We start from the raw sequence: 16,693 nt of genomic DNA, 5'->3' as shown, positions 1-16,693 counted from the left end.
TTTCTATTCTACAAGTGAACGAGGGCTAAAATGGAATAGGAATAGGCTTATTCTAGAATAAGCCTCCTTATTCTAGTGTAGTAACTAAACAACATCTTACCTTATTCTAGTATATTATTTCAACATTCTCTCTCATCTTATTTCATACAACTTTTAAAAACTAATTTATTAATCCCCAACTTCCAAAAGCTTCAAGCTGTGCCCATACATGGTAGACGAGGAATTTCGCGAAGAGGCACTACTTCAAGATTAAGGATTTACAAATAACATTCGATCAAGAAAGTGAAGGAGGAGATCATTCTTTCTTTGATTTCTATTTTGGGCTCCTTTTACTTGTTGCTGCCTTAGTTGACCTAAGCACACATCTCCATTATTTTTTGATTTTTTTAAGTATAGTTATATTTTTCATGTATTAGAGTAACTTTTTTTTAGATTTATTTCTATCCTTAAGATATGTCTTGGTGCGAATTTATTTCTGTGAATGAGGATTTATACTATGGTGTGTGAATTTATAACTATACTCGCATTTTCTTTTTCGGTAGTTAGTGCGGGTTTACAAATGCAGTGCGGAATTATTTTATGTAGTGTTCAATGCTGAATATTTGTCAGCCTTTTATGAATTGCAGACTTATTTATCCACAGTGTAGAAAAATACATGGGTATTCACCAGTAGTGCGACAGAATGCGTAGATATTTACCCACAATGCAAAGAAATACGTGGATACTAGTAGTGCAACAGAATATATGGATATTTATCCGTAGTGTAAAGAAATACGTGAGTATTCACTAGCAATGCGGCAGAATGCGTAGATATTTACTACTAGTGCAAAACAATGCGTGCTTATTCACCAATTTTGCGTGGGCTTATATTTCTCGACAGTGTGGGCTTATAACTCTACATTATTTTATAGTGCATGATTATTTCGTTGCAGTGCATAGTTATTTTACATAAAGTGCGGGGTTATTTCCTCACTATAATATTTTTTATTTTCTGTGCAGGTATATGAAGTATTTTAAGTCTGCAATTGTAATAAAAATATTATAATTTAGGTATATATATATATATATATATATATTACTACTACTACAATAAGCCAATCAAGGGTAATTTTGTTATTTGGTATAAAACATCATCAATTCACAATACAAATTCATTATTATTCAATACTTTAATATCAACTTTACGTCATATCAAATATAATTATTACTCTTTATACTAATATTGAACTAAATATTACAATAGCTTATACTAGTATTAGCTCTCTTCTTCTAATATTAAAAATTAGAATACTTACGCCTAACGTCTTAGTAACACACTATCCGAGGCTTTTGCAATTTAATTATTTTTAGCTTTTCGATTTAGCATATAATTGGGTGTATATTTTTAATATATATTTTATTATAATAGAGTGTATATAATTTATATATAAGATGTACAGTCTATTATTATAAATTAAATACAATTAAATCACAAAATTCTCTACGATTGTCCTTTTAAGATAAAAAAGTAAGCTTGTATGGTGACTTAACTAACTAAATATGTTAAAAAAAAAGAAAACTAACTAAAGATGAGAAATATCAAATGCTCTGGTTTTTGAAATTTTGATAGTGTTGCTACACTAATTTTTTATTTTAAAAAAGTAGAAAACTGTTTAAAAATTCCAAACCTGACTCAAACAGTGATTCTTAGTAAATTAATTACTTTTTTTAATATGCTAAAATAAAAATTTAGATTATCGTAACTATATGTTTAGATCATAAAATATATCGCTACGAAGATATAAAAAATATCTATAAGATAGAATGAAGTAATAATTTCCTGGGAATCGTAAAATAAAAACTATAACTACTCCAAATTTTAATCTCAAATTAGTTATATAATAGTTTATAAATCACTTTCCATACAAGCGTTTAATATAAAAATCATTTCTTTTATATAAAAGAACGGTCAAATAAACAATAATTTATCTAACAATTTTCCAATATATTAAAAATTAATTAATTCACCACAAATCGCTATATGAACAGCAATTTCACCGTTGTACCAATTTGTCTAACAGTTATTTAGTATATTAGAAATTAATTAATTCACTAAAAATCGTTATATGAACAGTAATTTTACTGTTGTACTAATTTGAAAAATAATTTAAACAGTAACGTAATTTAGAAAAGCAATACGTTATTACTGCAGCAATACTTTAGTAAAAAACTCCTCTGTTTTTATTTTTATTTTTATTTTTATTTTTACCAGGTAGACTTTACCAACCATAACCTACGATTTAAGATTTAGTACTAAAATGCAAATTAAATATAATAAGTCCAGAAGACAGGTAGTTAAATGCAAATTTCCGTTGGTTTTATTTCGTAAAGTTGGGGGGGTTGAGAGTGGGAGACAGCATGCGGTCCGCCATGGCAGCTCTTCCCCTCTTCCTCTCCCTCCCAAAACCTAATCCTTTCACTTCTAAAATACTATCCCCACAACTACCCCGCTTCTCCTCCCTCTTCCATTCTCCTCGAACGGTAACTCGATCTCCTCTGGCTTGCCAGAGATCGGTCACCACTTCCTCTTCCTCGACTTCTTCCGGTCCATTGCTCTCCTCGTCTCCTCCTCCTCCTCCTCCCTTTTTACTACCTTCGAGCCCTTCTAATGGCGTCGTCGATCTCAAATCCTACCTCGGCTGCTCGATGCCTGGGAGGCGCCTCAAGGTTGCCATCCTCCTCAGCGGCGGAGTCGATAGCAGCGTCGCCCTTCGCCTCCTCCACGCCGCCGGCCACGATTGCACCGCCTTCTACCTTAAGATTTGGTTCCAGGTCTTTATCTCTTGAAAGCCTTTTGTGTTTCTGTTGCATAGGAGTGTTGAATTTTCTTTTCTCATTGCCTAAATTTAAAGTTTTTCTCATCGATGTTGTTTGATTTTTATTGTAGAACTGGTCACTAAGTAGTGTGATGAATTTATTTCAGATATCTTAGATATATGTTTGCTTCAGGAAAAATGTAGTTTTGTTCATTTTATTTTTTAGCCGTATAGGTTTGTTTATCTGCTGGAGTTTAATCTGATTTCCTGAAACTTGGGATTGTTGATAGGTTTTGGTTGTTCAGGCAGAAACTAATGTTTCACTTCCTGTTATTTTTTTCCTCCCAACAATTTGATTTCCAGAAAGTCTATGTGTGCAGATTTTGAGAGCTCGCACAATCTAGTGTCTCATCTCTTACATTATTTTCAGCTCTGTGATGCAATAGTTCTTCAGAGACTTTCCAGTCCAGTTCGTCTATGTATTTTCTATAAATCTAAAACTGGAGTGTGCCTTAAGTATGTTGCTATAAAGGACGTATGAGATGTTAACATGCCAAAATCATGAGTGGATCTTTTCTTCTTTTACTTAACTTCTACTTTTCCTTTTCACTTTCTGTATTTTGATCAGTGCTTTGACTTGATAGATACATAACGACTGCTACTTAATTGAATCCTTGTAGGAAGATTTTAGAAACTTCTGGTCGGAATGCCCATGGGATGAAGATTTGAAATATGCCAAAGCTGTCTGCGATCAGGTCTAATGCTTGTTATCTATATTTAACTATCTTAAATTGTAATGCCAGTTTGAGCCATGTGGCCGTAGTTGTACTTTCAACACTAAATGTAGATTGCATGTGCAATTGATCTAGTTTTGGCTTTTAAGAAATATATTTGGATATTGTTTCCTAATTGGGTGCGCAAATTGGTAGATAAATTTTTCAATTCACTTGGTTAACTTCTATTCTCTACAGTCATATGACTCATTTTGGCCCTAGAAATGTCATGTTTGTTCTTACATATGTTGAAGACATCAAATATCTATAATCCTATTCACCTTTATCAGTAAGGTAGACAAAGTGTAGACGGTAGAAATTAGAGGGCATGAAATAGAAAAATGGCCAAGGGAAGGATAAACTCGGCGCTCTTGAATTTATAGATGGCCTCTGATATGAAAGACTTGGTTGATTCCATCTTTCATATGATCTTTAAGTTATAAGCGTCGCATTATTTGAGATCGAGTTGGATTCCAGACATATCATCATCACTTTGGCAGAGAAAGAATGTGTACTTGGCTGGATGGTCTTCTTATTGATACATAGATATAATGATATATTTGGTCTAAAATACTGGAAGCGAACTATTTATCATGAGGTATGTAATGTAGACAGTTAATTTAGTGTTTTCTATTTCTTAAGCTCAGTCAATTGGGTTTGATATGTTCCTTCTGTATTGGATTGACTGAAGTAGGATATGTTTGCACTAAAAGCTCCTAGTTTGGAGCATTTTGTACATGGAAGTAGTATGAATTCACCTGGAGTGGCTTGTCCGAAGAATGATTTCTTCTCAAGAATTGGGAAAAAGGAAAATAAAAAAAATTAGACATGCATATGTATCTAAATTCTAAGCAATAATATCAACCCTTTGCTTAAATAAATAGAGAATAAATATCAAAGAGTAAAGTAAAGATGAACACCAAGATTTCTACGTGAAAAAATTCAAACTGAAAAAACTCACGAATCCAAACGCAGATCAAAACTAATTACTAAACTTGTATCAGTTACAAGATTGACTTACAAACGCTAAGTGTGTTCGAACGTGATGCGAACGCCTTGACTTGTCACCTCTAGATCTTGAAAATCTTTAGCCCGAATACTTTTAAAATTTGTATAAATGCTCATGTACATGTGTAAAGCACTTAGATTATTTTGTACACAATTGTCAACTCCAGAAACTTAATAATCTCCCCTTTTGGCAATTTGTGACAAAATAACTAGATTTACAAAAATTATAAAAAATTCTAAATGAGCACCTCAACAAGTTTGAAGTATGTAAAATTCAAATATGCAAAAATAGCTGATATGGGCATCATCTTCAATTTGACCAAAATAAAATTGCTTGAGTCCAATTTTGGTCTAATTGAGCTAATTAGGCTTAACTTATTTTCTCATTTAATTTGTTGAGTTGATTTTTAATTCAATTAATCAATTAAATTAGTTAATTAATAAGTATGGTAAGTCTATATGCGGGGGGATGTCCGTATTGAATTATTACCTAAGTTGGGTTAGTCAATTTAGGTAAGACTTAATCAATTAGGATCCTATTAGGAAATGAATTTCTATTAAAATCTCAATTGATAGTTATGGTAAGTTTATATGTGGGGAATGTCCACATTAATTTATTACATAAATTGAGTTAGTCAATTTAGGTAAGATGATCAATTAGAGTCTTATTAGAAAATAAGTTCTTATTACAATCAGCTAGAATCAAATTTGTTAACCTATTTAAGGGTCATTGCATGAGAAACAAGGAACGATTGTAATAAGATTTATTTGAGATCTCTCATTTTCTCCCCTGCTGTCTTTTTCTTTTCTCACTTTCTCTCCCTTTTTCCTACTCCATCTTAAGATTCTTTTCTAATCTCTTCTACTTCCTCTCTAAACCTCTCTCCTTCAATCTCTACTTTTCATCGGTTACCGCTGCTATCCAGAAGATTTCAGTAGTGAAAGAGAATCTTTAGATGCTCGGACATGAAGAGAAAGACTTAGTTTTAAAATAAAAGCACTACTATTATATTTATTGGCGCAAATTGACTCGACTCTTTAAGACCCTCTAAATCACTCTCCCCTTTTTTGGCGCAAATTGACAAAGACTATGTAGGAGGAAAGTTGTGATGGAGAAGGGAGAAAATATTGTCAAGCACAGTACCCTGATGAGCTTGCTTAGCCCGTATCTCTGCCGCAATGTCAGAAAACCCAGCTACTTTCAATTTCAAATCACTGATTTGGTTGTTGAGTTGATCAAAATGCTCGTGCATAAACTGAAACTCTCCCTCTAGTCCAGAGGAGTCATCATTAGAACTCAGCTCAGAAGAAATTTTATGGAAGACACTTGGTTCAACGGCTAAGAAGAACTCGGTTTTTAGCGGAGACGGAGAATCATGAGTTTGACTCCTCTTCATAGTTATCCAATCCAAAGGTTTCTACGACTTGACATGCTTCAATTGGATCAAACCTAACACCATTCGACATGCATAATTTGGTGATGAAGATTCCAAAAGGTAAACTCTCACGAGGAGTCTCTTTTAATGCTGCAGACTCGATACTATCATACATAACTGATGCAATGTCAATAGAGACGTCAGTAAGCATAGCGTGCAGAAGAAAGGCCCAATCATGATTTACACTAGAGTGCCGAGTCTTCGGTGTAACATTATGGAGACAGATAAGATGTAACATTCGTGCTACAGGAGTCAACTTTGCATTATGCATATTTCTTTGCCACTCTTCTCCTAGTACTAAGATATCACAAGTAATAGATTGAACAAAAGGAAGTAGATCGGAATTAAGATAGGCAAAGTCATCCTTTGGTAGGTGAAACTCATCTCAAATAATATCAGAATCCAAGTATACAGAAACACCTCAGACTGTGGATGCGGCATTTGTTCAAAAACTTACATTACTAAAATTTTCTTGACTGACTCCACATATGCAGTTCCGTCCATCTTGCAAATTTCTAACCACCCTCGCTTAGTGAACAAGTTCTCAATCCCTAAGGATGCAAAATCAGATATTGCAACTGGCCTCTCACAGGATCACCTGTGTGACCCAAAATTATGTTTGTATTTTCTTGCTGCAGTCGATGTCGAAAATAAACCTAACAATTAATCTTACCCTTTTTCTTAAAGTGATTAGGGCATTCATGAGCGATATGCTCATAACATTGAATATGCGCATACATTGCCTAGGGTTTAGATACATATGTGAGAATTAGTGTGTTCGAATGCAAGTGAATTTTTTTTTATATTGCGTCTGAACCCTAATTTTTTCAACTTCCCTATCTTCAAACTCTCAAACCCACTTCATCCACTCTCTCTCACCACCCAAAATCTCACGTTTTTCACCAATCTTCCACTCTACTACTTTCAAAAGGGGCTTTCTTCCTCAGATCTAGTGTTTTTGGGCGTGGATCTTCAAGTTTTCATCATCTTTTTGCAAGGTATGATTTGAGAATAATTTCCTATTTTTTCCTTCAAATTAACACTTTGATCTTGGTTTGATTTCATATGTTTACAAATTTTGGTCACGATAAAGGTTTTATCTTAATGTTCCTTGAGTTATTGAACATGACAAATATGTTTTTTTAGAGTGGAATATGGATTTCAATTTGCACTTTTATGGTTCCTTTGATTTTTTTTGTGATTTTCTTTTTGACGTGAAATTTTTTAAGGTATGTTTTGGATGTTAAGCATGGTTTTGTTCCTCTCTAGAATACCTAGAAAATGAGTCTCTTCTAAAAGGCCAAGAAGGACCTCTTTTTTGTCATCATCTTCCCCACAAAAGTTTTCGACACCGACTGCAGTAGAAAAATACAAATATAATTTTGGGTCACGCCCATTGCTCTGTGAGAGGCTAGTTGTAGTATCTAATTTTGCATCCTTGGGGATTGAGAACTTGTTCACTGAGCGAGGGTGGTTAGAATTTTTCAGTAATGCAGGTGTTTCTATATACTTGGATTCCGACATTATTCAAGAGGAGTTTCACCTATTGGAGAGTGACTTTGCCTATCTTAATTTCGATCCATTTCTTTTTGTTCAATCCATTGCTTGTGATATCTTAGTACCGTGAGAAAAGTGGTAAGGAAATCAGGTCTCACATAATTTCAGAAATTGCAAATTACGTGTGCGTTTGAACGCGGCTGAATTGTGTTTGAACACGGTGACTTAAAGTGTGAACGCGCTGTGAATAGCCAAATATGAATCTCTGTATGTGTGAAGGCCTATAGGATGCATTCGAATGGCCAAAACAAAAGTTCTCTGTATGTATGAACGCGGTGTGAACGGTTGCAGGGTGCATTTGAACGAGCCCAGAGTGCATTCGAACGCCCTTTTCAAATAGTAGACTAAACAGTTGAATACAGAGTGTCTGTTCCTGTGTCTTTAAATAAAATTTTATACTTTTTCAACCATCATGACACAATTTAAGCACTTCAATAACGATTCTAAAATCGTTTTGAATACTTAAACTTTAAAATTAATGTTCATGTTCTTCATCAAATATTTCATACCTTGTGCATATGCTCATATATAAAATTTAGACACATTACTAGATTATGTTTTGAAAAATAATTTGCTAATTACATTAGTAGTATAAATAAACTTAACAGAAAAGAAATGTGAGAATTCTTTCTCTATGAAATCAAATGGGTGTGAGGCCTTCTAGAGCAAGTTTGACATTTAATTGGCCTTTTATTACTTCTTCACTTTCTTTTGGTTTATTTATCCTCCTCGCAACTTATAACAGCAATTTGAGAAGAGGTGAAACAGTACCCAATGAGAGTGCAGATTCATCAATATCTTGTCATTTAACATAATGGAAATTATTTTCTTATTTTCCCCTTTAATGTGAGATTCTGCTCACAACTTGCTTCAGCAGGACGCAAACCAGTGATGCCCCCTATGAAGGATAGTGTCTACTACTTAGATAAGCAATCGCATACAATCAGTCCAAATTCATGTACTAATTTTGGTTTTTCCTATTTTCATGAATATAATTTGAGATATGCTATAATTTGTTTTCACAATCAGCCCTAATGATCAGAGCATGCTCCAGTGTAAGTATATTGAGTTGATTTAATCCATAGATGTTTATGCATGTCTTTCAAATTTGAACCTGTTTAAAGTAGAAATAGCAGTAAAATATTAAATTAATGAATTATCTACTTTTCTTTGTTCTGAGCTTGCTTTGGTGTTTACTAATCATATTGATTAGATTATCTGACATAAACTGGTTATTTTCTTTCCTCCAATGTGATGGATTTGCATGTTTTGGTATTGGGGTATTTAACAAATCAAGGTTCGAAAAATCGGGATCGGAATCGGGATCAGCCTTCCGAAAAAACAATACGTATCGGCCGGATTGGCCATATCGGCTGTATCGGTCGCCTGGATCGGATCGGACTTTTTAATTACATAAAATTCTAAATATTATTTAAAAAGATTGGAAAACTTCTAAAAATTTAGAAAAAAAACTTACCAAAAAAAGAAAAGAAAAAAGAAAACCCATGATGCAGTAAAAATTAAAAAAAAGAAGAGATTAGAAAGAGCGTGAGTGGAAGAAAATCAAACAAAAAAAACCATGATACAGTAAAGAAGAAGAAAAGAGAAGAAAAAGGGAGAGAGTGGAAAAAATGAAAAAAATGAGAGAGAAATGAAAATATTAATTAAAAAATTATATACTGGAGTTTGTCGGAGTTCACCGGAGCTAGATCTCTCCGTAAGAGAAACAATGATTATATGTAAAGAGAGAAAAAAAAGAAAGAAAGAGTAAAAGAAAGAAAAAGAGTAAGAGAGAGTGAAAAGAAAGAGTTCGAATCGGGCCTAAATCGGGATCGGGTTCGGCCGATACGGCAAACCATGTAACAAACTCATTAGCTTTCAGCTCAACTAGTTTCCTACATGTTGAGCTCAAACATAATTTGGCTCACTCGAGCTCTGCTTGAATTAGCTCATTATATACATTTATATTCTATATCTATCAACACACTAGCTTCTTTTCTTTGAGCGAATTTCCTTATAACTAAAAGTGGTAGTTACTCAACTTGGTAGGAGACCTCTCTTTGAGTTGGGCAGTTATCGGTTACTTCAAGCCCTTCATTCTGCAATTTTTTAACCAACCAAACTTGAGCTGGCTCAGTATTATATAGAACCAAGATCGAGCCAGCTTGCATGCAGCTTGTTTGGAACTGAGCTCAAGCCAGCTTGGTTCAGCTCATCTGGATCCTCAGCTGATCTTGAGTTATGATCCTTGCAGTTTTAAGTTTAGCTGAGTTCTGCCTGTTTGAACTCCTTTATGGGACACTACATAAAGGGAATTGGTTGTCTACTTGGGAAATTTCTAGATCACTTGAATCTTTTTGTTTACTTGGATAATTACAATGATACAGTTATATGTGACAAATCGCTGATTATTGACCCATATAGTTAGCTTCGTTACATTGGGCATTAGACTCTTATATTGTGTAACTTTTGGAGAATTCCGTTCAATTATCTTATGTATGTACTTGTCTTGCTCTATTTGTTTGTCCATTTATTTTCTGTGTCAATTGAATTACTTTTCTTAAACTTATAATAATAAAATCATGCAAGACTGATAGAGTTTCCTATTACCATAGTCCATTGAATAAAGTGAGGATGAACTATAATTGATTTATGTAATGTTTTCTTTTTTATAGATTGATGTGCCTTTGGAGGTTGTCCATCTATCAGATGAATACTGGAAAAATGTGGTAAGAATCTCTAATAAGTTTTTATCATAACCTTGCTGATTAGTATATTCTCTTCTAAGGGAATCCTAATGGAGTGGGAAAAAAAATCTTCACAAACTTGTTATTCCACTAACAGTAAACCTATTCAACAGATCTTCTTTAATATGATTTCTTAGGTATCTCATATTATTAGTGAGTATCGTAGTGGGCGGACTCCAAATCCTGATGTTCTCTGTAATACGAGAATCAAGTTTGGTACGTTAAATGATATTATCTGATAGATGATATTGTTTCCTCTTAGTTTTTACTTGTGTAATTGTTTCCTTTTTTCCCTGCTTTAGGTGCTTTTTTGCAAGCCATCGAATGTATGGAGTTCGATTATGTTGCTTCCGGACACTATGCGCATGTTGTACACTCACCTTTAGAGCAAGCAGATGGGCCATCCATGCTAAAACTATCAAAAGATACGGTAACTAAATTGTTCATCTTTCAGTCATTTCCTTTGGTTCCTTTTAGATTCTTCAAATTTTAAGTCATAAAAAAATAAAGCATATATGAATGAGAATTATGCATAGATTAACTTACTATGTGACAGCTTGTTTAGATTACTAAACCGGTACCAACTTCTACAACATGTAGAGTTGAGAAACTTTGACTTGTTATATGCTGAACATGTTCCTCTTGTTAATGTGTTCCTTCTGTCTGAAAACTTTCTCAAGCGGATTATTCTACTCTGAAATATAAACATCATTGAGAACATACATGCTGTGAGTCATTACTTCTCATTATAGAAAATGAGAAATTTCTTGGCTGTGCTCTTCTTTTTATGGCTTATATATATATAAAGAGAAGCTCAAATGCGTGGGTCCATCAAGAGTTCCCCAATAACTCAAATACAAAATAGAATCTGTCTTTAATCTATTGAAACTCATAAATTTCTGGTAAAACTGGCTGAAATTTTGCAACATCTGCATAAATATTGAAAATCGTGACCATCTAAACTGTTGAAACTTTGGAAATTCAGGCAGTTTAAGATTAGTTTTGATTCAAGCCAATACCTTTTGACTGAAACCTAAAACCTTGCATGCCAATACTGGACTATGTAAGTGAACGTGGATATTTGCATGCAAAAAATAATCACTTTGGCCAACTTACTTATTTGCTAAATATCACTTCTAAGTTGCTCTGGCCAATTATATCTTCTAAGTTCCTGTGATTTGACTTCCAATTTCAATGGCTAACAGTGATATATAAGAGTAATTACAGGCACCACGCTGTGTATCTACATTTGTTATTTTTAAGAAAGTGAAATGCAGATGTTAAATGCCATACTTTCTATTATTTATTTATTTTCTATTAACCAAGTTAAATCTTGGAACATTTCATACATTATTAGCCATCAAATATTCATGTTTAGATGTCATGCATTAATTGTTCTGACTGTACTGTTTCAGGTCAAGGATCAAACATATTTTCTCTCACATTTATCGCAGTTGCAGCTTAAAAGGCTTCTTTTCCCTCTTGGTTGTTTACCAAAGGTTTGGCAAGAGAGTTTTCATTGACATAATTGCTATATCCTGCTAATTTTTTTTGCACTGTACTGTTAATGACATTTTGGGTTCTTTATATGGAATTATGCATAACACTCTAATCAGTGGCTAGAAAGAAAATTACCTTTACTATTGTTGATTACATATAATTTAATTTGGTTGAACTAATCTCTGCAGGATGAAGTGCGTCGGCTAGCAACTATAATGGAACTTCCAAACAAAGATAGGAAGGACTCTCAAGGAATATGCTTCCTTGGAAAGGTATATTATTTAACTAATTCTTATTAATAGCATCTTACTGATTAACATTTTGATTCTGGATGCTCAATATGTTTTTTGCTTAGAAAATCTGGTGGAGTATAACATAATAAAACTATTGTTCTCTATTAGTTTAAGTTTTTTAGAGTAGTTGTTAATTGGTGAGTTAAGATGGTATCAAAGAGGTCTTGAGTTCAAATCTTGCCAAGACTCATTTATTGTTTTAAATATAAAGCTCCATTCATTTAAGTCAAGTTCAGCTCTCGAGCTCAGAAGTGAAGAGTGTTAGAGTATAACATAATAAAGCATTGTTCTCTCTATCAGTTTCAGCCTTTAGAGTAGGTAGTGAGTTAGCAACATCCATCATGCTTTATGCAGAGTGTTAAGTGTATCAACATGGAGGTTTCTTATTATGTTGTTATTTGAAAACTTTTATGGAAGGAAGAAAAGAAAGCAATACGTAATGGGCTATTTAATTTGTATGTGTATGTGACTAGGTTCTGTAATGTTCGATCTACATTTTGTTGACTATGCTAGGAAACAGACACATTTAGGTTTTTCCCTTCATGCAGCGGGCATCAGATAGTGATTCTCTATCTCCATTCTGAATTCTTTCTTGGTAAATTTCTAGCTCCGCTCTTCGGTGACCCAGGTAAACCTAAGTTGTAATGATGGCAGATATATATTTTGTTTTCCTTATTTTCTTGTTATGGCATTATGCAGGATGGCGTTTATGAATTTATATTGCATATCTTCAGAAATGATGCTTTCTAGATGTGTCCTGAATATATTTTTAACTCCAATATAATGGTACCTCTAATTATCATATGATAAATGATACATTGATATGTGTTCGTCGATGTTCCTTTTAGTGTTGGTTCCTCTATTGATAGTCATTATTTTGTTGTTAATGCCGTCTTTTCTCTAGATTTGCTTCCAAATCAATATAACAGAGCTAAGCAAGCTTTACTTATAGGTCAAGTTCAGTGAGTTTGTTGCGGAGCATATAGGAGAGATGGAGGGAGTACTATTGGAAGCTGAGACAGGAGATTACCTAGGAAAGCATCTTGGCTTTTGGTTCTATACTATTGGTCAGCGCCAAGGCCTGCGCCTTCCTGGAGGACCCTGGTATTTACTCTCTTTTTTTAAATACACATCTAGCTCCTATTTTGTCAATCTTACAGTTGAGTCAGCATTAGAGGATGCAATTTCAGGTCCTTTACAGATGTTTACTTTTCAAAATGTTGTTTCTAAGGTCATATTTTCTGCTTCATGTTGGCATCTCGTTCAATTGTTAGTTGATTAAGTAGTTCGTTGAAACAGAATTTCTTGCCTATGTTATGCAGGTACGTTGTTGAAAAGGATGTTGAGAATAATGTTGTGTTTGTATCAAGAAATTACTTTTCATTGGATAAGAGGAGGCGCACATTCTCTGTTGGATCACTAAGTTGGTTTGATGGTTCACCTCCTGCAAAGAATGATCAACTTCAGTGCAAGGTAAATAAAGGGAAATAATAAAAATTTCCTATACTAACTGGCCCCACATTAATGACTAAGAGCTACTTCGTTTTAGGTTCGCCATGGCCCTGGTTTCTATGAATGCATTATAACTGAAGTTCTAAGTGAAGATGTTCATGGACATTGTTTAGTGGTACATCTGTCTGAGGATGATCAGGGATTAGCTGCTGGTCAGTTTGCTGCCTTCTACCGTGATGAGACCTGCATAGGATCAGGAATAATTCTGGACTCCTGGGACAAGATGAGCTTCCCTGTCTGTGCAAAAGCTTTAGAAATTGCTAAGTTAGAGGACAAGTCAAAACTTGGAAAGCCAGTTAAGATAATGAATCTGGAAAGATAATGAACGTGGCGAAAGCTCCATGAAAGTTTGTACATCGGATGGAGGCAGACGAGAACGTTACAGAGGCACGTGTGGATGTCAGAAGTCATCCTTGTCTCTTAGAGTGCAGAGAATTCTATTATTTTATCCGAACTTCATTGAGCTGTTTTTGAGAAGTTAAAATGAGAGATACATCAACTTCAACTGATTGAGATGGAGCATGTTTATGGCATTGGCTCGAGAAGAGTCACTGGTTGAAGTAGATTTGCCAAGTTGATGCATGGGTTAGAAAAGTTTCTTGTCGCCAGATTTTTCACTGTTCCATGGCACAAAACTATTACATTTGTTGGACTTGCAAACCTACTCAGTACCAAGCTTATTTTGAAACTTCAGAATTCTGCAGCAGCTGCTTAAGTGATCCTGCCCTGCAGTCTGACACTGACTAAAAGAACTGAAAGTACTTTTCTTCCTAATTCTGCGGTACTCCTAAAATCAATTTCTAGCTTAGAATCTATGTAAATATCATTCTTCACATGTAGTGAGATGCAGGTAGCTTTTCATCTCTCCCATTTTTGTTTAGCTCCTTGTTTCAAGCTTCAATCAAGTCTGGTATGAACATAAATTTTTTATTACATTTCCCTTTCAACTCTCTTTTCTTTCTAAAAGCATCATCAAGCTCTTCTGCTAAGGTCTAAATTAAGCTCTATCTTTTTGTTTAGACCAAGAAATATAGGCACATTTTGTTGTTCATTTCGTCTACTTTTGAGATCTTCAAAAGCATTCCTACCAAAGTTAGTACTTCATATATCCGTTACGTAATAAATAATGTTGTTGATGATTAACATTTATGGCACATTTATTAGTTTAATCTTTGATTATATTTGGAATAATAATCATTAACAAGACCTTGTGTGATTTAGAAAACCCCCAAGCATCATTCTTTCCTGTGTTTATTAATAATAGCAAGAGCAAATTATCCTACCTGGTGTTTCATTAAACCACCCATTCAGGAAATCAAACTGTCCAAAAGTAAAGTTTTCCATTCTATTACCAAGTTCCTGAAACAAAGTGTAGCACAAAAGTAGCTTAAAATAAAAGGAAACTTTTTTTAAAAAAAAAGTTACGTCGAACTCCACCGCTTTCTCCTTCCTTTCCGACTCATCCCTCTCTATCCTCCATTAAAACTGCCTCTCTCTCTCTCTCTCTCTCTCTCTCTCTCTCTCTACCCTTCCTACCTAATGGATCGAGCAAGGGCGGCGAGGATCCGGCTGAATCCGAGATGGAACCGCAGGTAGATCCGACGCGGGTAGGGGCCGGCCTCCCTCACCAGCATCTCGATCGCCTCCACGAATAGATTCAGGCTCCGCATCGGCGGCAGGTACAGCGTCAACGGCGCCGCCGAGAACGCTACCGCGAATAGCAAATCCAGCATCGAGTATCCCAACTCCCTCCTTCGATCTTCCTCCGAATCCCAATCTAATCAAACTAAGGATCCTTCCTTTCTCTTTCTAATCTTCTTTCTTTCTTTCTTTCTTTCTTTCTAAGGTGAGAGAGATAGAGAAGACACGGGAGGGGGCTTCGATGGAAGGAAATCTACGCACGACTACACGAGAAGGCTTCGTATGGTGTTTGTGGATTTGATAGCGGAAAGTCTTTTAAGTGGTGAAATGGACCCGCGTACCTAATCACACCCTTCCAGAGGGATCCGAAACCAAAACGAACCAAAAATTGCGGTGGTAAGCGAGCGTATACTTTTCTTACCTTTTACTAGACATGTAATTCATACATACCATACGTTTATAAGCTTTTCTTTTTTTTTTTTCCTTTTAAAAAAAAAAATCTAAGTGCTCCTCAAAACCCATCTTATTTGCATAGACGATACTAGAGAGTTGCAACAGTGTGAGAGAAGATGAGCACGTTGTCAACGTAAGATTCGAGATGTCGGAGAAACTAAACGGCGTAGATTCGAGATGTAGAAGAAGACGAGGATGTCGGTGATGTGATAAAAATAAAAATAAAAAGTAGTTACTCTCTTTTATGTCATCTAGAATAAGAGTTAAATAGTTTAATTGATTATGTGCATGAATTTTTTTTTAAAAAAAAAAATAGGCAACAGTTTAGAAAGTCTAGGAATAAGATGACCTATGAGGCTGTGATTAAGAAATTCAATGGAGGATCACTGATATACTTGCAAATAAGATGGTTTTGAGGGATATAGGTGATGCAAATACAAACTTGAGAGGAATATATAAACAAATTAGAAAATTTTAGGGGTATAGATGCAAAAAAAAAAAAAAAAAAAAAATTCATGTATATTAGTATATATAGAAGGTAAAATTACAATGACACCCTCTGAATGATAGAGCATAATAACCTGTTAAACAAAACCAAAACCAAAAAAAAAAAAAGAGCCTGACACAAACACCCTCTAAAATATTGAAAATTAAAAAAGATTTTCTAATAGAATGTCGTGAGGCATTTCGACCAAAACTGTTCACTTGCTTAGCACGTGACCTTATCTTTTATATTTCATGACACTACTATCCTTATTTCTTATTTTAATTTAAATTAATTTGACTAAAATGCCCTTCAAACAAGCACATGTCTGGTTAAATTGTTCACAAACCCCTGCCAAGTATAGGTTAATACGGGAGATATAATAATTATTAGTCAATAGCTAATCACATAAGTCAATACCACATAATCATGGGTTAAAAAGTTATTTTGCCTGCCAGTTTTAGTTCAAGAGGTCAGTATATTATTATGCTATT

General features: G+C 34.4%; 1 protein-coding gene across 1 annotated transcript; it reads left to right on the top strand.

The window, feature by feature from the left end:
* The first annotated feature begins 2,372 nt into the window (after positions 1-2,372).
* LOC140786403 (uncharacterized) lies at positions 2,373-14,587 on the top strand. The gene is made up of 10 exons (XM_073134801.1): positions 2,373-2,811; positions 3,476-3,550; positions 10,245-10,298; positions 10,454-10,532; positions 10,619-10,746; positions 11,732-11,815; positions 12,005-12,088; positions 13,062-13,213; positions 13,432-13,582; positions 13,659-14,587. The coding sequence occupies exons 1-10, from the start codon at positions 2,398-2,400 to the stop codon at positions 13,941-13,943; spliced, it is 1,506 nt and encodes a 501-aa protein (XP_072990902.1). The 5' UTR covers positions 2,373-2,397; the 3' UTR covers positions 13,944-14,587.
* Positions 14,588-16,693: the final 2,106 nt, after the last annotated feature.

The sequence above is a fragment of the Typha latifolia genome, chromosome 4 (genome assembly GCF_019914945.1).
Source record: "Typha latifolia isolate L0001 chromosome 4, TyphaL0001v2, whole genome shotgun sequence".
NCBI lineage: Eukaryota > Viridiplantae > Streptophyta > Magnoliopsida > Poales > Typhaceae > Typha > Typha latifolia.
The sequence above is the reverse complement of the archived record's forward strand: the minus strand, read 5'-3'. Positions and strand labels throughout refer to the sequence as shown.